Source organism: Sylvia atricapilla, chromosome 15 (assembly GCF_009819655.1).
Source record: "Sylvia atricapilla isolate bSylAtr1 chromosome 15, bSylAtr1.pri, whole genome shotgun sequence".
NCBI lineage: Eukaryota > Metazoa > Chordata > Aves > Passeriformes > Sylviidae > Sylvia > Sylvia atricapilla.
Window position 1 is genome coordinate 267,087 of NC_089154.1, and position 25,408 is coordinate 292,494.

At 40.7% G+C, this 25,408-nt stretch overlaps 2 protein-coding genes across 12 annotated transcripts; one reads left to right on the forward strand and one right to left on the reverse strand.

The window, feature by feature from the left end:
- Positions 1-559: 559 nt before the first annotated feature.
- GDE1 (glycerophosphodiester phosphodiesterase 1) lies at positions 560-8,414 on the reverse strand. Of its 5 annotated transcripts, none has more exons than XM_066329631.1 (6): positions 7,974-8,410; positions 4,742-4,917; positions 3,549-3,654; positions 2,761-2,853; positions 1,943-2,154; positions 560-1,542 (listed from the first exon to the last, which is right to left on the reverse strand). In XM_066329631.1, exons 1-6 carry the CDS (start codon positions 8,304-8,306, stop codon positions 1,395-1,397), a joined length of 1,068 nt encoding a protein of 355 aa, XP_066185728.1. In that variant the 5' UTR covers positions 8,307-8,410; the 3' UTR covers positions 560-1,394. The 5 variants fall into 5 exon arrangements, with proteins under 5 accessions (XP_066185728.1, XP_066185733.1, XP_066185732.1 ...); XM_066329636.1 differs by lacking the exon at positions 7,974-8,410 and adding an exon at positions 6,192-6,595; XM_066329635.1 differs by lacking the exon at positions 7,974-8,410 and adding an exon at positions 6,192-6,235 and having other exon boundaries at positions 4,742-4,913.
- Positions 8,415-8,464: 50 nt separating this feature from the next.
- Positions 8,465-25,385, forward strand: CCP110 (centriolar coiled-coil protein 110). 7 transcript variants are annotated; one of them, XM_066329620.1, is made up of 16 exons: positions 8,519-8,561; positions 8,836-8,918; positions 9,376-9,532; positions 10,586-10,714; positions 11,669-13,304; positions 13,948-14,072; positions 14,212-14,395; positions 15,068-15,204; positions 15,529-15,645; positions 15,909-16,010; positions 16,276-16,392; positions 16,552-16,631; positions 17,216-17,278; positions 18,206-18,265; positions 18,831-18,913; positions 23,072-25,385. In XM_066329620.1, the coding sequence occupies exons 2-16, from the start codon at positions 8,851-8,853 to the stop codon at positions 23,122-23,124; spliced, it is 3,111 nt and encodes a 1,036-aa protein (XP_066185717.1). In that variant the 5' UTR covers positions 8,519-8,561; positions 8,836-8,850; the 3' UTR covers positions 23,125-25,385. The 7 variants fall into 7 exon arrangements, with proteins under 7 accessions (XP_066185715.1, XP_066185717.1, XP_066185711.1 ...); XM_066329618.1 differs by lacking the exon at positions 8,836-8,918 and having other exon boundaries at positions 8,465-8,561; XM_066329614.1 differs by lacking the exon at positions 8,519-8,561 and having other exon boundaries at positions 8,590-8,918.
- The last annotated feature ends 23 nt before the right edge of the window (positions 25,386-25,408 follow it).

The window sequence follows — 25,408 nt, forward strand, 5'->3', positions numbered from 1 at the left end:
AGCAGAGATTCAATTTGTTTCCCTGTGCCAACAGCTGTGGAGCCTTGCTGTGGGCATTGGCCACGGACCTGGTGTTTTCACTGAGGGTGGTGACTCAGCAGAGCCAGAAACTCAAGCAGCAACAACAGCTGGACCTTTGGAGCAAAGGCCATTTGCCATGAAGAGTCCATGCCCTTCAGCCATGTTGGGCTCAGCAGTAACAGCAGAAGCCACACGACTCAGGAGGGGGCAGGGCAGGATCTGGACATTAACCTACACATTCTGTAGGATGTGCACTAAGAGGCTAAGATTGCTGCTTCTGCAGGACAGGGGGGTGAGTGAACAAATGGAAGAGGCTCTTGTTAGCCTGAGAGGGAAAAGCATCTCCTGTGTGCTTCTTTGTGCCTGGATGGAGCTCAGAATACAAACAAAAAGCTCAACCCCACCTCCAGCAGGTTGTAGCATGAATCTGTGGTGTTCCAGAAGTTTGGGTTTACCCTAATTGGGACAATCTGCACTAATTTTGACATTTTACATCAGTGCCCTTCTGCACAGCATATAAAGAACATTTCCCCATGAATTCTCAGAGACTTGTTTATTTTAACTGCAGACTCTTTGGAGTTCAAGTTAAATCTGGATTACAGTTTCCATATACCTGAGTGCCCTTCAATCATGCAACCAAAAGCACACTAAAAAGACATTTCAGCTCTGTTTGTTCTACTGCTTACCAGCACTCAATATACAACTTTCTCTTAAAAATAAATACATTCATGTGCTGTGTCATTTCTTCATTAGGAGAAACAATTTCCTGTCCTCCCTTGCGTCTCTTAAAAGGTCTGGAAGATAAGAAGCAACTCAAGTATTTGTTAATTCTCATAACCTTCACATCACACATGGAAAGTTAGCTTTTTCTTCCTCATCAGGATTCAGCACAGCCATCTTTCCAGGCAGGGCAGGGAAATATACTCATCTTCCAGTCTGGCACCATTATACCATTTTTAAGAACAGTAAAACAAATTATTTTAAGGCGCTGTAAATCAACCTCAAATTAGTAAACACTTGTAGAACATGCTGTTAAAACTACTAACGTCAAGTTATGATTTAAAATTTTGACACCAAAATTGCTGATATAAATTTAGAACCAAAATTTTAACAAAGCTGAGGAATAGCCAGACGATTATAAAGCCACCAGCATTCACAAGGTATGGCCCAATGGGGTTGTCAAATCTGATCCTTTCACATTACAGTGATTTCCTCGGAGTGTGTGTGGCTGTACCACAGCTTTGGCCAGTGCACCAGCATTTGAGATGTAAGCACAGGCAGAAGTCAACTGCTGCTCTGCCCTTCCCAGAGCTCTCCATCTGCATCTCCATGGCTGCAGACCTGCCCCAGGATGCCAGTGTGCTGGGGCTGGGTCAGTAGTGAGGGTCACAGTCCTCCACCAAGCTGTCAGTGATGTAGCTGCAGTCAAGGACACTTTCATAGTAGCTTTTCTCTGCAAACGTGTTCACTGTCCAGGCAACCACTTGAATCCCTCTGGAAGACCAGTGCCTCACATAGTCCCTGCAAGGAACAGAGACACCCTGAGAGGAGCCTGGCACTACACAGAGTTAAAGCAGACAGTACTGAGGCTACAGCAGAGTTTTGGTCTTGCATCAGCATCACGTCAAGGAACAATAGTGTGTCACCTTCTGCAACATCATTTTTTTGTGTTTTCTTATTGTAAACAGGGAAAAGCAACAAACACTTTTTGAGATTAAATGTAGGCTCTAACAGAAGGTAAAAATTCAGATAAAAAAGATAGAGGCTTAAAATCATAAAACAGCACAGAATAAAGAAATTATCAAGATATCTTACCTAGGACTAAATGGAACATTTTGATAAGCACATACTGTGTTAATCCCACCCTACATACTAACGGAAAAGAGTATCTCCTGATATGTAAGCAAACTTTAACACTTACTGAGAAACAAAATTTTTCTGTATGAGGAAAGCTGAAACCCCACATAATCTCCACAAGAAACTGTGTAGGCTCCAGTCCAGAATGACATCCATCACCATATACAAGAAATGCTTCCAGAAGGAATTGAATCGGGGTGTCCCATCTCCCAGGTGACTCAGCTGCCAGGGCCTGTGTGTCAGTGCTGTCACAACGTTTCTGTCAGCTTGTCTCATCTGCAGGACCAAGGAGAAAAGACTGTAATTCATCCAAAAGCCCAGCTGCACTAAATAAAATTTTTGAAATTAGATACAAAGTCCTGGTGTACATTTACAAGTCTACCAGAATCCTTCTGCCCTTCCCCTCCAGATCCTTTTGTAACTCTTTTAGAAAGATGATATTTTATAGGGTTTTTTTTTCTTTGAATCATACTGAATAAGCACCAGCTCTTATGTTAAAAAAATTACATAGCAGTCATGCAATGTATAGAATGGGAAAAAAAAAAGTAACTTGGCAAGAATGAGGAAAGAGTTTTAGGAGTAATCTGGAATAAGAGGTTTATTTAGCAGGTACCTTGCACATGGGTATCTGGCCAGACACCAACTAGAAAAGCAATTCACATCTGTCTGCACTGCTTTCAGAAGGGAGGGAATTGCTGTCGACTCCTATTTGCATCTAATGAGTAATCTAATGAGACTATGCATTATGTTTCATTTGTTTTTAAAAGCCTTAGGAATTTGAACAGTCCAAAAGTTACCTGTAACTGAGAGTTTAATACCATACTGAAACTCCCAGACAGGAGTAAAAAAATAAAAAAAAAATAGATTTTTAGGAAACATCACCTTATAAACAACATCTGGCATGAAAGAACAGACTATGCTGCTGTTATACAACTGTGGAAATTCCTGGTAGAGCTGTTTCAGGGCATCAACTGCCTACAATCAGAGACACACAGAGATGTTATACATATGCTTATATTTAATTTACACTGCAAAGTCATTTTAGAACAATCTCAAAAACACTTCCCTGTTGTGTTGCAGGAGTGAAATAGAAAGGGAGAAGAAAAAAACAGCATCTTGTTTATAGCATTAACATAGAAACAACATTTTGGTTTTTTGCAAAAGAATTTCTGTTCATTACTCTATTTACAAAAATGAGTAGGATTCTCAGTGTTTGAAATACCCTTCAATATGTTGTGGATATAATTTTTTAGTAGTACCTATGTTTTAGTTCAAAAGGAAAATTATTTATTCCTATGTTTTGCTGGCTAAAGAAAAAAATTATTCTAATTTATATAAAATATTCTTGATGGATCATTTGCATCTGCCTTTAGTAATGCAAATTACAGATACTTCACTGGAGGCTGAAGATGAGCCTCAGCACAGCAGTGAATCACCTTTGCTCTGTTTCACAGCATTGCTGTGAGCTGAGTGCAGCACTAGCACAAGCCTTGTGGCGATTTTAAGTTGCAGCTTCCCACGACAACTTCGGGTGACACAAGCAGCAGACCTGGGCATGCTCATGTTAAAGAAGGGACTGTACCACAGAGACCAGTTTGAGACCAACACAACAGAAGGTCAGAAACCTAAAGAAGGGGTGAGGAGAGGTGTCATGCTGCAGTGAGCAGTACCTGATTTGCATGGCCTTTGACATCAAAGTAGATTGTAAGATTGTGATGCATAGACTCCACAACAGCTTCTCTCAGAGTTGGTATCTTTTCATCTTGGAATTGGCTCCTGTAGAAACAGAGAACTCATTGGAATGCGGTCAACACACATGGGCCAACCACAGAGGGGTGATGCACAGTTTGCTGCTGCACTGGCACTGGAAGGTGGGATCCATTGCTCACTGGCCCCATGGCCCACCCCGAAACACCACCCCCAATTCTTCACCTCCTTCCCCAACTCCCACAAACAAGCCTTCAGTCTCAACTGCTGCCTTCCTCCTGTCGTACTGCACTCCCCAGCCCTGAGCCAGAAATGCAGATTCTGGTAGAACAGGCAAGACAAGCTGAGGATTCAGCAGAAGCAGCTTCACCCATCAATAAATCATTCCTGATGAGGTGACTGTTCATTCACTCTTGACAGTGAACAGCAGCTGCTCAGCAGTCACTGCCTGTGGAAACTCCTGCTGCATGGCCCAGGTGATCACCTTTCCAGTGAGACAGGGAAGATACTCCTTGTGCCACACATTTGCAGCTCTGGAATTCCCTAATGCACTGTCTCAGGAGTACACCATGAGTTCTTCCTCTGAAATGGACTCACTTATGATATTGCAGAAGCTACATTGTTATCAAATTCTTAGTAATGTATAAAAATATTTTCCCCTGCATACTCCTAGGAAGGACCTAATTAGCCACTAGGGTCACAGTGAGGCCATCCAAAATCTGTCTAGCTGCTCTTCAACAGTATAAACATGATGTGTAGAATCCTCAAAACACAATCAGTCAAGAAATACACGTGAATAAAATTAATCTTACAAGTAATTCATCTAGCCAATTCTGACATATCATGAAGATCCCAGCACCGTTAATGCCTTGCAGTCAATTTAGGACAAGCTTATGTAGAGATTGACCTGTTTCACATTAGATGCCTGTGAATTTGTCCTTGAAAGCCAGTTTATCTTGACTCTGTTTCACTGTTCCTAATGTAGTGGTGGGTAAAGAGGTATAGTCTCATCTGCCTCTAAAATCAAATTAGAAGTAGCATATAGGACTAAGTTTTAAATTAAGAAAAAATTCATCAGTGATAGATCAAATCAGGAATTTTGTTCAAGAATTATTTTTCCACTATTGAAAGAGAAATTTCAGCATAGTTCATTTACCGCAGCCTGTGTTTTGCAGATGGATTGAGCTTCCTGATTTCCTCAAAAGTCAGGTCCCGCAGTCTCCCAGCCCCATCTGTTGTCCTTTCCACTGTGTCATCGTGCATGAGAATGGGAACACCATCTGCACTAAATTCAAGATCCAGCTCCACACCCGTTGCTCCATTCTCAGCTGCCTTAAAAAAAAAAAAATTAAAAATCCACATACACAACAGAAGAGACAGCTTTATAGATTTGATACAGGTACAGCTATAATTAGCTTGTATTTTTGGTAAAAAAAAAAATAAAATATTAATGTACTTTTCAGTAGTCTTCATCTGCAGAACAAAGCAAGTTTTATTCAGGTCACTGTTAGAGCATTCATAGATCAACTGAACCATCTAATCTATTTTACTGCTGAAACCATAATGATTTTGCCTCAGTCTTGGGATTGGAACTGTTTCAGGATAAAAATGCAGAAAAGAATCCTGCTCTCTCCTTCTGATGTAATAACCGCGGAGCCTCAAAGTTATGTTATTTTCTAAAAGACAAGAGAATCAAATGCCTACAGTTTACATAACTTACACTTTAACACTTAGTCAACTCTGTTTACCCTGTGTGTACCAAGTAGTAGCTGGATGAAGGGAAATCCCTGCTCCTCTTTGAGGAATGGCCTTATCAGAGAGCAAGAAGCAGCCAGGCTGCCTTAGAACATTTCATACATCCTGTTCCTGCCCCGGATCTTTCCCAAGAACTCTTCAGAAAAACACCTGAGTGAAGTGCTAACAATACCAATTGCCCTGAACGACAAATGCCCTCCTGGGAAAAGGGACAATGCAGCAGAAAGACAAAAACCCGGTATGCACTAGAGGTTACCTACAGATGTCTGCTACGTAAGGATTGTGCAGCTTCAGAATTTATCAGGACTAAGAGTCCTGCCTCATGCAAAGGTACGAGATCCTCAGAGCAGCAACGTCTCAACCTCACAGAAACACTACATTCCAGAGATTGATAATCACTATTTCAAATGATTCTCAGAAAGAGACTGTGACCCCTGGCTGTGCCTTGATGCCTTGCAGATAAGGCAGCAGAAAATCATGGCAGGACTGCACACAGTGGATTCTCATCACAGATCTTCAAGGTTTAAAAAACCAAACAACCTGTTACTGAGTTGCTGTCCGCTCTCCGTGTGCTGTTGCTACATCAACAAAATACAGTATTTTATTATCGCAGCACTGCTGAAATATCCATCAGCACCAAAGCCGTAACAGCTCCCATAAGATTTAGATCTGATCTGAAATTCCCTTTGGGATGAAAACTCAACCAGCCACACAGCTTCCAGCAGGTACCGGAAGAACAGCCGGAGTTATGGCGAGGAGGGCTCGGTGCTGGAAGGGCGGACTATCAGACACAACCCACCAGGCCCCTCAGGCTGAGCCTGTGCCCCGCCAGCCCCGGGGCCCGTGCTGACCTGTCGGATGGCCGCCAGCGTGTTCTCGGGCGCGTCGTGCGCGCCGCCGCGGTGCGCGATGCGGGCGGCGAGGCCGCGGGGCCGCAGGACGCGCCGCGCGCTCTGGGGCGCCGCGGGCTCCAGGGCCAAGAGCTGCAGCGCCAGGTAGAGCCCGGCCGGCAGCAGGCAGGCCAGCGCCGGGCTGCGGCTCAGCGCCAGCGCCAGCGCCATTAGCGCCGTCAGGGAGCTCAGCAGGCCCTCCCCGTGGCACAGCATGGCGGGGGCCGGGGCCGGGGCCGGGGTCAGAGTCAGAGTCCGTGTCCGTGTCCGTGTCCGTGTCCGTGTCCGTGTCCGTGTCCGTGTCCGTGTCCGTGTCCGTGTCGGGCCGGAACCGCGGCCGCCGCCTCTCTTCAGGGTGCCTCCGAGGGCGACGGCGGCGCCATCAGCCAGCCAATCAGCACTCGGCTGTCACTGCAGCAGCCAATCAGCGCCCGCAGCGTCCGCCCGGTGCCCGCCGGCCTCTCTGAGGGGTGGCCCGGGCCCTAAGCGCCTCCTCAGGTAACGCTGGGAGAGGCACTGCGGGAAATTGGCTCTTCCGGATAGAACATGGGGCACCGAGGAAAACAGGGGCTGTTCCTGATAGAACATGGGACACCGAAGGAAACAGGGGCTGTTCCTGATAGAACATGGGCCACCGAGGGAAAGAGGGGCTGTTTCTGGTAGAACATGGGCCACCGAAGGAAACAGGGGCTGTACCTGGCAGAACATGGTGTGGATAAATATGAAGGGTGCTAATGGAAAGGTAGCACTGTCCATGGAGTCGCAGAACACCTGTGTGTATGGAGAGTGTTGAGGGCTTTCTGCAGCTATGCCAGCTGGCTAATTAGAAACTTGTGCATCCACAGTGATTATTTTCCATTTAATTGCTGGGTTTGTTATAGACAACTTTCTATGTTGTATGTTTTTACGTGTCTGACGGCAGCCGTGCCTGCCCACAGGCCAGGCCCAGGAGGGGTGGGAGGAGCAGGCGGTGCCTCCTGCCCGGACACAGGCGGCTGCTGCTGGACAAGGACTGCGGCTCTGGCCACCCGACACCTGTGGGAACATCCGCCAGGCATCCGGAGGGACGAGCAACAGGCACGAAAACAACCAGTTAAGTGAAGGTTGGAGAAACTGGGCGTGTTTAGTCTAGAAGTGCAATAGCAAAGCCGAGGAACTAGCAGTTTGTGCTAACGTAAGTGAGGGTTTTGATCCTTTTTTTGGTGTCTCTATCTGTGGGAAGAATGGAAAGCAACGGACTTTCTAGTGAGGAGCTCTGACCGACTAGAGATAGAACAGGCACGAGGCGATCTTCTAAATTGTTGGGGTGGGTTATTTGGTGTTTTTTGATTATTTTTTTTTTTAATTGCTGAGATAAATATCTGCCACATAGTGTCCTAGCTGGTTCTGAGCATTTCAGATACTCTGTCAGTGGTTTTGTGTTTCTGCAAGGTGTAGCTAAAGAAAAATCAGAGATATATATGGAGATGCACAACAAATAATGGACTGTCTAATTAGATGCCTAACATATTTAAAATTTTTTTGATAAACAACAGCATTTGTTAAGATTAACGATGAAGATTTATAAAAAGAACCCCTCAATGGTTGTTGAAGAGGTAACATGATGAAGTTGTTTTTTGAAAGAAGAATGACAGCTTTAACAGCTCTAAATACTAGGAATTGGATGCTTCCATTTATTTAAATTAATTATGCCTGGGCCAAGTGCTGGCAAACAAGCGTGGATTTTCCTTCCGCATGACCTACCTGACAGGTGCGTGTTACCTGCTCCTGGATTGGCTGGGCCGGCAGCTGGCTGCCGCCGGGCCGGCAGGGATAAGGTGTCTGGGGTGGTGCCCTCATGGATGCCGGCCTTGTGGATGCCGTCCTCACAGAGCATGAGGACAGCTGCGCATGTTTATCTTTCTTATCGCAGCGCGCTCGCTGAAACTGATACCTGCGGCGCCACATTCGTGGCCCTGAGCACACAAGGACTGCACACGCGTGTGATATGTAACGGGATGAAGCAGAACAGATTACACCCGTGCCATCAGAGGAATTTGTCTGGGAGAGCTGTGGGTGGAAATGGCTGGAAATCATGTCGCTCCATCCCCTCACATGTCGCTGATCTAGGGCTGCCTTTGCTGGGCGCCCGCCTAGACCCGGCGGAGCTGTCCCGCGGTTGTGTGCGGAGGGAGCGCCAGGCCGCCCGCAGCGCCTGTCCGCGGCCCTGTGGCGCAGGGGAGGCAGCGGGGGCGGGGCGGCGCGGGGCGCGCTGGGGCCCGTAGTGCGGCGGCGCGGCCGTTGTGGCGGCGGTTGCCGAGGAGCGGTGGGGCGGCGCCGAGCCCCGCGCAGGTACTGAGCCCTTGGGCGGGGCCCGTGCGGGGGACGCCGGGGCCGTGCCGGGGGCAATGCATCGGGCCCGACCTGGGGCGGGCTCGGTGTCGCAGAGCGGGCGGGCAGGAGTCCGCCGAAGCGGCGTGCGAGGGAACAAAGCCTTGGCAGGCCTTGGCAGGCGGTGCGGGGCTCGCTCCGGTGGGGACTGACAGTGACAGATCTTTCAGATATTTGGGCGCTTTTAAGGAGATAAGGCTGTATTTTTTTATTTTTTTTTTTCATGTGGTTTAAGTATTGGCATCTGTTCATGAAGGGATACATCGAGGCGGAGTCTCATGGGAGTGAGACACGAATTCCTCCCAGCACCCTGAACATGTAAAGGCTTTTTAATTATTATTATTTTTTTTAATCCAATTGGGCTGAAATTTACTTTGGGCTGGTTTTTAGTGGGGTTTATTTGTTTGTTTGTTTTTGTTTTGGTTTAGGTTTTGGTTTTTTGACAGTTGATGGGATCTGTCCGGTGGAAGATCTCAAAGGTTTAGTCTTTGATGGAAATTATCTTTAGCAGGTGCAGTTTTGTAAATCCTGATTATCTCAATGCTTGCTCACTTCTCTGTACTTGTGATCATGTTTGCTCATATATACAGTCTTCTTTCATAGGGGAAAATAAAGAAGAGTTTTGCAGACTTTGTTAATGATAGGAAGAAGAGAGAATTAGGTTTTCTAATGTAGAATTTGCTTCCCAAAACATAGTGACACAATTAATGGTGATGTTGTTTTCCCTTCAAGGTCTTGGAAGTACATGGAAGGGTAATGTTATTATTCTTTGCAGCTTAGATAACATGAAGATGGAGGACTATGAAATATTCTGTAGGAAGCATCTTTCCAGAATCCAAGAAGAGGCAATAAAAGGAGAAACCTCTTTGACTTTTCAGAACAGAAATACCTCTCTCATTCAATTCTATGGAGTCCCTGTGCTTTCTCCCCTGGTAAGGCCTTTTCTACCCCTTTTCCTCCCTAGTGTACTAACTGTGCTATTGGCACTGGCTTTCATATGCACTTGTATGATTCTTCTGAAGGTGTCTGTGTGAGCTGTCGTCTGACCTGCTGCTTAGTGTATTCTAAGCATTTCTAATCTTAATCTTACTAAGTGAGGGTTAAAATATACTTTTTCCTCCTCACACTGACTGCATTTCCTTTAATATTTTAGTAATTGTCTTCCTAAGAGGAGCACAAATGTTGATGGATTTCAATGACGTTACTGCTGGGCTTCATGTAAAATCATATTGATATTTCAGATATTGAACACATGAGTTAATTTATTGGTGTAAAAAATGCAAATAAGAAATACCAGAATAGTTAAAAGCTTTTGAGGAAATTTTTCTGCATGAGTTTGCATCTTTCTCTAATGTATTCCACAGGCTCATCAATTATGTTAAGTCATTCTGTGCTAATGCAAACTGAGCTAAGCTGAGGATTGTTGGTAGTTTCTGCAATACTGCAGCTGACACTTCCTTGTTTTAGTGATGGGAAGAAATGGGAGTGAGTCTCTAATAACAATGTCCAAAAATCACAATACAGATATAAGTTGCGGATATAATGCCATATTCTTAATTTACAAATGCTTATTTCTAAATTGATATTTGTAAAAGGATATTTTAAGGGATTTTAGAAAAAATGTCTGAATCCTGCATCAGATTAATACCATACCATGTAATGTTCATGGAAAATTCTATAAATGCTGTTTTAAATTCATGTTCATTTGCATGTGTGCCAGGAAGGCATTTTGTACACACTCCCTTAAAAAATTGGTTGAGGAGAAGCTGGCATTTAACATGTGCACAAAATTTCAGGTGATCTCTGTTCTTCTAATTGTTTTGTTCTGCTGTTTTTCCTTTAAATTTATTTCCATAAATATGGATTTCATTTTTTTTATTTTATTTCATTTCATTTTATTTCATTTTATTTCCATAAAAATGAATTTCTGTATTGAAATTCACATCTACTGATATAAACCATGTTTGTTACACTCTGTTTTGCAGCTTAGCCTTGAAAAGAAAAAGGAAATGCAGCAGTATAAGGAGAAAGCACTGGACCTAGAGACCAGGAAACGGGAGTCCCAGAAAAAAACTTTACTGGATCGTGTTCAGGAGATTGTAGAAAATATTCAGGTAGTGTGAGTCCGAAGCTGCCTCATAGATTTACAGAAAGTCACTGCTTATAGACATTTTGAGAAAGTGTTGAGGTTTAAGTATTCCCCAATATAACCTTGAATAGCAACTAACTCCCCAGAACCAGCATTTGCTAGTATTTCGTGCTGTGTGTCCTGATAATTGATTATTTACTGGTACTTATTGTAGTGCATGGGACTTGCTTTTCACTGCTTCTTTTGCTATATGCAAAAGGCAGAGCTCACTGCTTCGTTTGTAAGAGTGTTGGAAACAACTAGATTGTTAAAACAAGTGAACGACTCCCCTGTGTTAGAGCTGCTTTATTTGCAAGCTTATAGCTTAATCATAAAATAATCGATATTCAACTTTATGATTACAGAATTAAAATTACCTTCACAACAACTTGAAATTCTTTTGTGTGCTTTAAAATTTTACTGCAACAATGTTTTTTCTTTACGCTTCAATGATGAATTTTGTAGAGGTGTTAATTTAAAAGACTATTAAATACATCTAAGCAAGGAATTATTATGTGTCTTTGTAACAGCTGTAACACAGCCTTTAGATTAAACTGTTGCTTAAGCAGGTTAATATTGAGTTTGTTGAGTTACCAGGGTGGCAAACAACACTCTGTAGTTTGCATTGTTTACTGAGTGTGTATGGCAACATTCATATGGCTTGGGGTTTGACCAGCAGACCAGGAAAGTATGTTGAATACAAAAATAATGTAAGTTTTTTGTTTGTTTGTTTGTTTCCAATTGTGTCCTTTTGAATATGAGACTCAGCACACAGAATAACTGTAGTGTGAAAATCTGTTTAAACAGATGCTGGCTAGAAGTAACGTGATTCTCACTTAAATAAAATTGGTTTCAAAATTTCTTTTAAAGTTCAGGTGAAGTTTGCAGGAATCTGAGATTTCATTGAAAATCTGTCATTTTTTAAAATTTTAATTTGCAGGTGAAGAAAGGACCTAGCATGAGTGACGTGAACACATTGCAGGCTGAGAGTTCTTGCCCTGATTTGGATTCAAAGGCTTTTACTGATCTCACAGCTCTATCAGGTATCAATTCAGCATGTTCTCCTGAAAGGCACGGTGCTATGGACCTGGAAAAGACACCAGAACTTAGGCCATCAGAAACTGCAGGGCAAATGACATCAAATGTGACAGAAGTAGTCAAAGCAGCAGAAGAAAACGTTTCTTCAAAGCCAAGTGAGAGTTGCTTCTCGGAAGCTGCCGTGTGTGCAAGGGCTGCATCGCCTGGTAAGATGTGTAACAGGCTCCCGTCTCAGGCTCTGCAGAAGCAGGAGGGACGAGTGGGGTCACCATCAGATGAGGATGTCCAAGATCCATGTGTAATGAGTCTTCAGAACCTGATAAAGAAGTCTAGGGAGTACACAGAGAAAGAGCAAAGCAAGCGTACCTCAAAAAGCAATTCAAAGAGGAGTATGAGTGAAAGTCATTCAGATAAAGAAAATGACGGTGTTAAAACAACTGACTCTGTGAAAGAGAGAGCAAAGTTTACAGGCAGAAGTTGCACTGCTCAGATGCTTGATAAACCCAGTCTTAATAAATCAAATACCCTTCTCCAAGGTGCCTCTGCTCATAACACAAGTATGTCCACTTTATCCAGTTTTTCTAAAGTAGACATACCTATGAGAGTTGGAACACTCTCTTTGGTGGATTCGGATTCAGATGAGGAATTGAAAAAGAATTCCATGTATGAGCGTGACAGTAGCATTGTCAGGAGCATTACAGGCTCCTATGCCAAATTGCCAAGCCCAGAGCCAAGCATGAGCCCTAAAATGCACCGACGGCGCCCAAGACCTTTATCCATGGGACACATCATTATAAACAGCCCTGTGAGTGCTTATGAGTTAAGTCCTAAAGGTAAGGGTAGAACAATGGATTTAATCATGCAAGATATTGCAGATAAAAACAATGTGTCTGAATCAGTGCCAAAGTTCATGGCAGACTTCACTTCGGTTTGTCCTGGCCGAATTCCTGTCAGCAGGAATTCTTCAGGCCCTAGTGATGGGTTGGGGATTGGCAGAGCAAATCGCCATTCCTTTGGGCTCTTTGAGAGCAGAGGGACAGTGTCAGCTACAGTGGAAGGACAGGTGGTGATGGACAGTAGAGGCCTGTATAAAGTAGAGAGCAGCACTAGTATGACACCTCCAAGAGTGAATGAGCCCTTTGTCATCAGTCAGTCTGCAGTGACACAGAAGATCCTGGCTGTGAACGAAATGAAACCAGCTACTTTGCCAGAAAACAGTAAATGTAATTCTCCAAAGGAGCTCAACAAATCCTATGATGTGGAAAATCCATCTCCACTATTAACGCAGAGCAAGAATGTGCAACAGCAGATGGATAATACTCCAAGTGTTTCCTCAGCAAATGAGCAGTTCCCAGAAAACTTTGAAAGGGTAAAACGTAGACTTGATTTGGACACTGACAACTGCCAAAAAGAAAACAGTTCCTTTGCTGTACGAGTTGGAATGGAAGAACAAGAGAAGCAGTGGTATCAAGAACAGAAATATCCCGTGGGATCAGTTTACATTACCAAGAATGCAATCCTTGAAAATATGGCAAAAGGTAAGAGATTTCCTGTGCTTGAGGTTTACTTCTCAGTTTATAAATCTTTTAGGTGATCATTAGTCACTGATGTTTCTTATCAGAAGCCTCATTTCTCTAATTTAATTTGGCTTCACAATACTGATTTCCTGTTTCAGTCTAGAAGTTGGAATTTAGTTTTACAAAGAAAATTCTTATGCCACGAGGTCTAAATAAGACTACTAAAAGAAAAGGTAGCCTATGTAAATTAAAAGAAAACCGTATAGGTATTTTCTTCAAATTCGAGATTATGTTACTTGTGCATGTGTCTCTACTAAATGAGGCTGAAGTGGCATAAATAATGGTAATTCACTCCAGCAAGTATAACAATTCTTAGAGCTGTATTTTCCATGTCCCTGTTTTAATATGGGCTTTTGGTGTTACTCCTGTTCCATGCACAAATTCAGTTCACAAATATGAACATGCAAATATTTTGAAGGACTAGTAAATGATGTGATTCTGTGCAATACATAATGGGAACCTAATATCAAAGAAACCTGATATCAAAGACATCTTTTTTACTTTTACTGATGATGAAAATTACCTCTGGTAAAGGATGGATGTCTCTGGCAAAGATCATGTAGATAGTATTTAATATTTGATTCTGTGTTACCTATTTTCTCAGAAGATATTTTGAAAACTAAAATGCTGGCCTTTGAAGAAATGAAAAAAAGACTTGAAGAACAGCATGCACAACAACTGTCGATTCTGATTGCTGAACAAGAGAGAGAACAGGAGAAATTGCAGAAGGTAAGGTCGACAGGAAGAATTCTAAGCAAAGGTTTTGTGTTGTATGGATGTTTGTCAGGCAGCAGTGGGGTTTGAATGTATATTCTGTTGCTTTGCAGAGTTAGAAAAATAGCCTCATGGTTAAATCTTCCTTTTGTAGGAACTGGAGGAGCGTGACAGAAAGTTGAAAGGAGAGAAGGTTACTACAACGGAAATAGAAATTTCCAAACTGAATATTAACAGTAGGATGGAGTTGGAGTGGAGGAAAAAAAGTGAAAGTGGCTTGCTGGAAAGTGTGCAGTCTCAGCTGGAGACAGGCCATAACACAAACTCCACCAGCATTGGTAAAACTTGGAGGGAAGAATATAGATGAAGTATTGTGATATAATTGGTTCTACAGTGCTTGACTGGATCATCCCCACTGTGTGGATAAGTGCAGTGTTCCTGCTCAGGGTACACAGAGGGCTGCTGCCCTCAGCTGGGGACAGCATTTGTGAAACAAAGGCTGTTCCATCTTTGTGTCACTGGCATTTAGCACAGGTTCAGCTATCCTTCAACTGTTCCATGTACTGCATTTGTTATGTAACTGTTGTAGGGCACATCCAAGGAAAACAAGCTAAGAATAACCTCCTTTGATCAAGGATGAGGATCTGGATTTGCATCATGTCCCAGAAGGATTATCCTCGTGCCATGTAGCTGCACAGCACTGGGCCAAGTGGTCACATTTGTGTAGAAGGTTCTGAGGGCCTCTGCCAAGGGCTCCTAACAGCAAGGCAATACAGCTGTTAACTGATGGAACACCTCTCACCTGTTCCAGAACATTGTGAAATGTTTTGTTCTGTCTCCTGTTTAGTAAATTTTGCATGGAAATCAATCAGAAATACTCAGCTTGCTTCTTGCCTATAAATGACCTTGTAGACAAGGCCGTGACCCTTGAGCTGAGTGTATCCACAGACACAAGCATTACTTCATTGGCAGAAGTGTGTGTTCAACTGTGTGTTCTGCTTTCTGCGCAGGTTTTGCTCATACAGCACCCAACACCTTCTCTTCAACAGGTGAAACTTCATTCTATCTCTGGGGACCATCAGGTAGTGGAGTTATAAAAACCTCAGTATGCAGGCCAAGTAGTAGGATCAAAACTAGGTGGTCTCAGGTAAGGGAAAAAAAAAAGATTCATTTTTATCCTAAAAGCCCCTCATGTTTTTGTAAGGCACTGTTAACAGAAAATTTTAGTATCCACTCCTGTTTCAAATTTGATTACATAAGAGAACCGTGTAGGTTATTTTTCTTATTCGCATATGCAAAATAATCACATAGCAATATATTGCTTTTGCTAAATTATGGTGGGTATTTTGAGCCCAGTCAAAGCTTTATCAACAGCTTTTTTCTTACCTGAAAACTCACGTCATTTGATGGATGTTATTTGATAAATAATTCGTAATTGCTTTTTTGTAAAAGGTTTTGAATTTTTTTTAAGGTTTTCACTCCAGACATACAAATGAAGTTCAACAAGATCACTGCAGTGGCAAAGGGATTTCTCACTCGTCGACTCCTGCAGACAGAGAAACTGAAGCACCTTAAGCAAACTGTAAAAGTAAGATAAGCTTTTTTGTACTAGGCAGCTTCTTTCCTGTTTGTTTTTGTTCCTGCCTTCCATTGACAGATGAAATCCTGCATTTTCTGCTCTCAGAAGATTTTGGGGCTGCACATGAACATGTTTCAGTGATGCATTGCTTAGTGTCATAAGGTCCAAGTCAAACAAAGAATCTTTTTGCTGTGTGTACTGTTTGTAATGATTGCTTTGTTATGAAGGGTTATGCCTGGTGCTTACTCTTTATATTTTCCCATCTTTCCCAGGATACTCTGGAGTTCATAAGAAATTTTCAGTCTGAAGCCCCATTGAAAAGAGGAAGTGTGTCAGCACAAGATGCATGCCTTCATGAAAGAGTAATGGCTCAGGTGACACAACTTAAACCTTCTCCTTTGTCTTTCCCAGCTATTCTGCTTTTTAACATAAATACATAAAACCTTGAGAGTGGCGTTGTTTAAAGAAGAGAAAATTCCTTTTTTTTTGCTTGACACAAAACTATTTGAGTTCAAAAAGTGATTTTTGAAGTTATTAAGTGTTTTGTTTAGATTGAAAGCAAAAAGAGGTTGATGTTCAAAACCATGGGCATGTAAACTTGATTGACTATTTTATTAACGTTTTTATGATTCTTTCCAGCTGCGAGCTGCTCTGTATGACATCCATGACATCTTTTTCACAATGGACGCATCAGAGAGGATGAATATTCTGCGTCACGATCGTGAAGTTCGTAAAGAGAAGATGCTCAGGCAAATGGTGTGTTAGATTCCAGGGAATGTAAACTGTTTCAGGACTTTAAGTAATGAGTCATTGTGCATTTAAGAGATTCTTCCTCACCCTGTACAGTGTTTCTTAAATCTAAATTTTTAATTATGCTTTTGTATGTAACTTTATTCTGTATCATCTTTTTTGTAGGATAAAGTAAAGAGCCCAAGAGAGCGAGTGACACTTTCAACTGCTACACAGAAATCTCTGGACAGGAAAAAGTACATGAAGTATGTGCAGCTCTCCCTTGGGTGGGGAGGGTTGGTGAAAGGAGTTCAAGAGAAGGAGTAGGAGGCATAGGAAATAGGAGAAGTTTATGGGATAACAGTTTCTTTGCAAACTGGCATCTCTGCTAGGAAGAATGAGTGAAAAGCTTTCTAGGTGTGTGGTGTCTTGCTAATTGTACTTTGTTCTTACTTCTAAGAGACTTCTTGTTTGTAAAGAGAAAAATGTTTGTTCTAAGTTGTGCATTTACACTATAATGCAGTGGTGGATGCTTAGCTTATGGTTGATTTTGCAGACTGTGAAAAGTGGCCCAAGTGATTTTATCTATCTAAAGTGCGTAGCAATAGAGACATTTGATAGATTATCTCTGGCAAAGTTTTTCTGGGGAATGGTAGCAGGCATTATCTGGCAACACAGTGGACTGTTGTTACACTTGCTTGTGAGTAAAGAAGTGTTAATCTGTAGGACTGCTGTGACAGTATTACATGTAGGTGTAGTTCCTCTTGTAGGCTTTCTCTGAGTGTTTCTGTTCAAGACCTGGATGATGATTTGTTAATTGAAATATGTTTCAATACTTTTGTTTCTCTAGGGCTTCAGAAATGGGAATACCAAGTAAAAAAATAATTATCAAACAAAAAACTGCTGAAAACCGGTGGGTTACTCGTATTAAGATGCTTTTAAGAAACTGTCTTACAGTAATGGATTCTGTGATCTGTACTATCGGTTTGCCATTGATCAGCTCAATTACTGCTACTATTATTATGAAAATTAATGAAATCTGATTTACCATGGCCCAAGAAAAGGGTTTATTAGCTCATTATAAATTAGGAAAAAGATGTTTTCTTCAGAGTCAGTTCTGAAATTTTATCTTCAGAGGTTATTTATTTATGGCTTTAAGTCTTGGTGCTCAGGTTTAAAGTTTTTGTCTGAGATGCACTATTAAGCTTCAGTTTGGCACTACTACTTTCCTAATACCCTCTGCTTTGCAGTGGAATTATTGATAATGCTTATCTTTAGGAAGCTGTCAGAAAAGAAGTGGCTTTCTATTGTGAGGAAAGTTTTGTTCCTAGACTGTGTGATTGTTTGCTCAAATCACAGAAGTTAGTGTTCAGGATGTGTTGGGCAGGCAGACAACAGAAGCTTTCTTATGAGGCCTGTCAGCACACTTACCTTGTATTAAAAGTCAGGTACCTGGCATCCCTTAAAAACAGTTTTTATCCCATGTTTACCCAAAAGCTCTGAAGACATGCAGTCTACGCATGCAGTGCAGCCTTCAAGGGCTATTGTAAGCAATTCAGCCCTTTTTCCTGTGTGTTCTCATCAATGACTGAGAACCCAAGGCACTGTTGAGCGACATCTATCCGTGTGCGTTTTTGTTTCTTTGCTTTAAATAGTGGAAGTAGGAATCCTATTCTGGAATTTTAATTCCAGCCCCTTTGGCTACCATGTCATTTGCATTACAAAACCTGTTAGCCTTTCTGAAATTTTTTATGTGAAACATGATGCATAATTTGGTATTTCTTGAGAGACTTTCATTTTTAAAGAGAAAAAGCACTAATAAAAGTTTGTATTTTGACAGCATACTTCAACCAAACCAAGGACAGAATGCCCCAGTTCATAGACTGCTTTGCAGACAAGGGTAAGACCACAGCATGTTTCTAGCCTAAAGATGAAACTAAATGCAAAGTGCAGTAACAGTGATTGATGAATAATGTTTACACAGAACAGTACAACTGTTGTTCAGAGTAAAAATAATGACTTCTTTCAGCATTTTGAGAGAGTGATGAAGCATTGTTTTACCCTGTACTATAGGAAAATATTTATTGTTGTCATCCTGTTATGTATTGTCTTCATTTACACTGTTCCAACATTTCTATTTGTAACATTCATTCCATGAAGCTTTGTTTCCACTTAATGAACTATGTGTATTTTTATATGTAGACTGTAATGCCATGGTATCTAAACTAAAACAGTTTCTTGAATAGAGTTTTTCAATCTGTTCATGGGGAGATGTTTTTCTACTTAATGTATCTATGTAAGCCATAATAATATCAATAGGAACTATACAGGTGCTCAGGAAGAGGCTCTGTGGGACATTGTAAAAATGTTTTTATGACAAATACATTTTGATAGTGTCTATATATTTGTATACAGCCTTTCAACTTTGTTGCAAGTGACTTATTAACTCTTTTATATTTAATTAGAACCCCTAAGACCACAGTGAATGGGGTTGAACAAAATAGAAGGAAGGCCTCAGGGAGCAGAGTGTCTAACAAGCCTGTTACAGGTGTGTAGAAAATTGGTGCTTGGATCTTACAGTAAATAAATTACTAGTATCTAGAAAAAAATAAATTGGAAATATATTGTTTTCCTTTCCTTGTGCACCTGCTTTGCTATGCCTAAAGTCTAACCTATCTCTTCAAACAAACCTGCACTGGTAACTGAACCATCCACTTTAGAATTCTATAAACATACTATATAGAATGTGCTGCACAGCTCATTTGCTTTCACTCACCAGATGCCCAGTCATAGAAAAGATTGCCAGATATATTCACTGGAACTGTTGAGAAATTGATAGTAGTCAAAAGAGTCTTGGATTAGAATCTTCGTTTGATTCTTAGTTCTGTACACACATCTTCAGCATGGAGCATATTGAAAAGACAGGAAGGACAGTTTCAGACTCTTCAGTGGGTGTTCACTCATCATACAGCCCTAAAATTATTTATATATATATATATATATATATATATATATATATATATATATATATATATTCCTGTTGCATCTTACAGCATGTTTGGGTCTTAATGACCCAAGTTTAAAAGAGGAGTATTTCTGTGCTACCATACAGAGATTACTGATTGGTTACCTTTTATATGAAAGGTTTGATAATAGTGCTGAACCTCTAGTAAATCACTATGAATGATCTTACACAATTTATATTTTTTTAAACTAGATTTTAAATTTCTTAGGTGACAAACCTAGATTTATCCAAAGGTAAAGTGGTTGAGAGGTTTTAAAACTATTTAAGGTCTGAATTACACTTTGTTCTCAAAGGCGAGTTCCACAAGTTAAGTATAAAAATTGGGCATTTTGGGGCTTAATAAGGGAAATGCATAATGTAGTAGGACTTCAAATGTTTTCCATAATGTTTTAAATAATCTGTATGTATTAAGGATCAAACCTTTCCTATAAGGGAAATTCTTATTTGTTGCTGCCCCAGGGCAATGCTGGCAGGGAGTATCTGTGAGTTTGAAGGCAGTGTGTTTTACACTGTTTAAGTGGGATGTTTTCCCAGATGCTGCTTTGTGAAGCCAAGAGAAGTGGCCACAGAACGATGTATAGTGAGGCAGTGTGCATAAACGTAGATAACTGCAGTATCAGAGGGGGAAATAAAAGGCAGGTGAAGAGATCACAACCAGAGTTCATTTATTTTTCTGTTGTTAGTTCTCTTGGTAGTGCTGTCATCACCAAAGCAAAGCAAGGCAATTGTTTGGTTGACTCAATGACACTACAGAAAAGTTAGCGAAGATAATAAATAATCTTCCTTAAATATAAAGCAGAAAATAAAGTAAATAATATAATTTTAGCAACCAGAGGTAGCCATTAAGGCAAGTGTTCATCTGTGAGTTTTCTACTGACTAATAAATAAATGTGCTGAAAAACAGGGACAACAAAACAATCGAAACCTCTACCTCTTGTAGTATTACAGATATTGTGAAAGAGTAGTAGTGTTAGGGTGGTGTCAGGGTCAGGTTTGGCACCATTCAGGGTTTGGATGCCATCCCAAACTCACATGATTCAAACTGAGGTTGTAATGAACCACAGTAGTGTTCACATTGTGTCCGGCACCAGACATCCAGTTAAGCATTCAACACTTTTCTGCGTTGGCAGTGTATGCTGCTCTGCTAAGGAAATCCCTGAGTTTGTCTTAGTCATAATTACCAAAGTTGTGGCAGGTCACACTTGGCAATGAAAAGAATCCTTTGGGATAGATCTCCAAATTTCTCTTTGCCTTGTTGCTATTTATCAAGTATCTGGAAAGTCATTGAATGCCTTCTGCAGTGGCCTTCTTGGAACATCAGGCAGATGTGTCTAACCAGTTGTATGCTGATTAGTTCTGGTTGCTCAGTAACCTCGTGTAGAGCTTGGACATCACATGTTCCTGTGATGCAATACCAACACTTCTGTGTGCTCCTTTAGAAATAGTTTACACTTCTTGTACTAAATGAATAGAAATGCATTCTGAAATTATTACATGGGCATTAAAGAAACAATCTGCATAGTTTTGCAATAATGAAAAAGAATTATGGGTCCCCTTTATATAGGGGTGAAATGTGAATAGTGAAAAGTCTGGCAGTAGGTTAAATAGGGTGGTGATTTAATTTCTTGTCTTCGTTCATTCCTGACTACCAATTAAATTGTGCTTATTAGAGGGGCAAAAAGGTAAGGAGGACTAGTAAGATACAGCTATTATAAATACATTCAGCTTCAATATGAGACAAACCCTCAGAAGAAAACGATAACATACTTGGCCAATGTTTTTTTCTTTTGTCCTCCTGATTGTTGTTTTAAATTCTATCTGCAAAGGGCTTTGTAGCTTTGATACCACTCAGACTCCTTGTTGTCTTTTTCTGGCAAGAAGACATTTTGTTTAGGAATCAAGTGGCAATCCTAAACTTAATTTTTGTTGTTTTTTCTCCTTCAATTCGAAGTTTTGTGCTTAAGAGAAATGTACAGATTCATAAATCAGTATTTTTTTTTAAGTTCAATTAGTTTAAATCAGACCGAGACGTTCTGTCAATAGCCTGCAAGCAGGGCCAGGCAGGGCATTAGATGAGGTCTGATTGTGTTAGACAGAAGGTAGTTGAGATCAGGTTGCTCCTACAAGACCTACTCATCTCCTCTGCCCAGTTTCCTTTCCAGTGGAAAGCAAACAGAGGGCAGGAGGCACACAGAATATCTGGGTGGTGGTAGCACTTGGCCAAGCCAAGGGCACAGCTTGCCCATGTGAGATGATGGCGGCTGTGGAGTGTGTTTGCTTTCAGGCCATACTTCAGGAAGCCTCAGACCTGCTGTGTGTGAGTAGCAGGTCTGTCTTTTGTCCCAGGAGAGAGGCCTTGTGTGATTGCCCCTTGCCACTGGAAAAGGATAGGTGATAATTGTTTTCAGAACTGTCACTGTTTTTATTCATATTTGCCTTCTGCAATTCCTAAGCCTAGATTGCTGGAGGATTTTTGCACACTCATATGCTATTACAGTTATATCCTATTACTTGTGTTTAATTTTTATAAAACTTGGAGGACACTTGAACTGACATAAGGGGTAGTGTTTATCACTGAAAAAGCACCATGTCTGTCCTATGAGATCCCAGGTGATCTGAAGAGCAGAGCACTGAGGTGGGCTGGGCAGTGAGAATGCCTTTTGTGTAGTGGGACCCTGTTGAGATGTGAGGGCTCTGGGTAATCCCAAAGCTGCTTTGGCCTTTGCTGATCACAGCCTCTGGACACCTGTAAGTAACCACTGCAGCTCTGACCAAGAGTAACCAAAGAGTCTAAAAAGGACTGGCACTTTGTTTGTCACGTTCATTTACTGCCTGGTAATCATTTCTATCTCATGGCTGTCTTCCATTCCCACTGCTCTGCACCCTGTGGTATGATTTTCACCGCTTTGTGGAAGTGTTTGCTCACACTGCTGCACTTTATTGATAACTGCTTGAACCTGAAGAATTCTGAGTTATGCTAATTTTTAGCAGCCTGCTGTGCTGAACCTTCACTTCTAGAAGATACTTGTGCTATGTATAGCATAATATGGATTTTTAAATGGATGTATATATGTATATACTTGCTCCATCTGGAAAGACTTACTTGTTTGTATATTATTTTTTTACTTAAGCATCCTTCCTTTTATAAGGGCTCTGCCTGATTAACTTAATACTGCACTTCTAATTCTGGTTGTCTTATTGACATATGGGAGCCTACAGCTGTCTCTTGTTTTAATTAGTCTGTCAAAAGGAAAGAGTTAACTTAAGTATTCAACTTGTACAATATTTTTTAATTGATAATTTGTTTAAAAGTAATGCATGGCCTAGTTAAACGTACCAAGCCATTTCATCTGTCTAGGTTATATGATAGTTCTTTTAAAAAATTGTGAATTGTGGTTGGATTTCATTGTTTTAGAATACCAAAAAAGAAGATAGAATAGTTATCAAGTAGGGCAATAGAATGTCATTACTTTTGAACCTATAGGTAGTTTTTATAAGGCTTTTGGGGTGTAGCATTATGAAAATTGTCACTTTAAAACTCGTGAATGCATAATACTGAATGCATAATACTACTTTAAAACAAAATTGTCCCAATTTTTTTCAGCTATTTTTGTTGGATAATCCTGTTTCAAAACCCATTACTATTAATTTTAATATGGTAATGTTTCTACTTATTTTTAGGAGCATATGCAGGAAGAACCCAAAGAAAGAAGCCAAATGTTGTGATAATTTGAGGAGACAACATTCACTGGGATAAAATGGCTGTGTTTTAATGATGGCATTCTCAGCACTGTTTTTAATATTATATCTTCTTTACATATATGTATATTTAGACATTATAAACTTAATATGTTATTTTCAGATGACACATTAACACAATCATATTGAAGCTGCCTTGAAGCTCTAATGCTTGTGGGGAAATTGCATGTTAAAACTTGTTGTACAGGCTAGTATTACAATATAAAATATTAATAATCTTGTTTATTTAAAGACTACCACAGGGCAACATGAAGGTCATTTGCGACTTTTTCGCATTTTCTAATTCTAGTGTCTGACGTAGCTTTTTGCATTATTTAGATTTCAATTTCTGTGTATGAGTACCACCATAAGTAAGTCATGGGTATATATTCAGTTTCTTACCATAAAGTTAAAGCAGCTAAATGTGAATAAAACCCCCAAACCTAATTTAAACAAAAGTGAGCTTTCAAGACAGTGAATTTGTCAGCAGCTGTTTTGAATGTACTTTCTGTAGGAATGAGATTAACTCAATTTCAGTACTAAAGACCTTGTCCCAAATGTTTTGCATTTCTTATGAGCTGGACAGACATGGTCCAGATTCACTGTTGGGCTGATGGACATATTACACTGACTAAATCAAAACTGTGCATTTATATGTGTGGTAGATCAGACCACTCTAATGAAAGAGCCCTGGGTTTTTATTGCCCTGTTATCTACTGCATTTTTTATGGAAACAACATCTGTCCAATATGGAGATGTGTAGGTTCTACAAACACTTCAGAAGGTAAGATTTTAACTGTCTTACCATTTCAGACTTGAATAGTTATTTCAGTCTGTAATTGTAATTCAGATATGTTACATTTAATTGACGAGAGGTGCAGGTTTTTTGAGCAGTTTATCTTCAGCTGTGATCTAACAGGCCCTTGCACTGAAGTAATGATTTCTGCAGGTAGAGAATTACTACCACGTCCAAACACTTCCATATTTATGAATATCTAACATTAAAAGATCATGGTCATATTTTACCTTAGTCTTCCATCTGATGGATATTATCCATCAATTTGAGGTGAGTGTAATTCTCCACCTTTTAATGAACTTGAGACATGATATTAACAAAGCTCTAGAGAGAAAAGCTCGGCTGTATAATCTTTGCAGTAGAGAACTGACTGCCGGAATGTAAATTAGGTTATATTTTGGTACTTTTCAGGGTCAATACAATACAACACACTAAACTTTGGAAGCTTTGTAATGTGTTGACAAGAATGTAAGAGAAAAAAGGCTTACTGAAGATTTCATTGTGGTAAATCACAAGAAAGAGGAACATTAATAATGGCATGAGGACAGTACCTTCATGGGCAGTAACGAGTGGATTGGCTTGACTGTAGCACCGGCCTGTGGCGTTTTTCTGCCACAAAGTCTGTCCTCTGCAGCTCATGATGCTGTTCAAAGCAGGTGTGTTATATCAGGCACTAAGTTACCCAAATTGCATGCTTGGAAAATGGCAAAAACACTGCCCAAGCACCTTGAAGAATGGCACTGCTTGGTTTGTTTGAAAGCCTGGGGCCAGGGGTCTCCCCTAATGGTGTAAATTTAAGAGTTGCACCAGTGGAAGACCTGCCTCTTTCATACAAATGCTGTGGTGCTTTAAAATCTCAATTGTCATACAGAAAATGCCCGAGGCAAGTCTCCGCCTCACCCGGTGGGCGTTAAAGCTGTATTTTAGTTGTCACCTTTCCTTAGGAGTGGAAAACAACCCAAGAGGTGAAGAATTAACAGTGACAAGAGTAACCTGTGTCACAGATGACAGAAGGTGCTGTTGATATAGCAGCACTAAAGATTGATGTTTTTAATGGATGTTTTTTATGTGTTGTATTTATTAGCTTATGCAGTATGTTGATGCACAGATAGGTTTAGTGTGTTAGTAGAAATGAATGTTTTCCTTCTCTTAGGGCTTCACATTTGAAGAGCAATCTCTTTCTCTTCAAGCATGTTTCCAGTGTGTAACAAAGCATTATAGCACAAGGGTATGTTTATTTATTTATTTTATTTTTAAAACTTTCATGAGGCCTTTCTCTTTGACAAGTGCCAGGATTTGGTTTTGTACTTGCCGTTTTGTATTTATACATATTTATCTTTTTATTTTGTGTGGAATTGTGATACCATTACAAAAGTCTATTTATTTTTGTACTTCGTTTCATTTTCACCAGTCCGGCTTTTTACTGAAAGCATTCTGCACAATAAACTGAATCCTCAGCCAGCAGCGCGTTTGTGTGCTCTGGG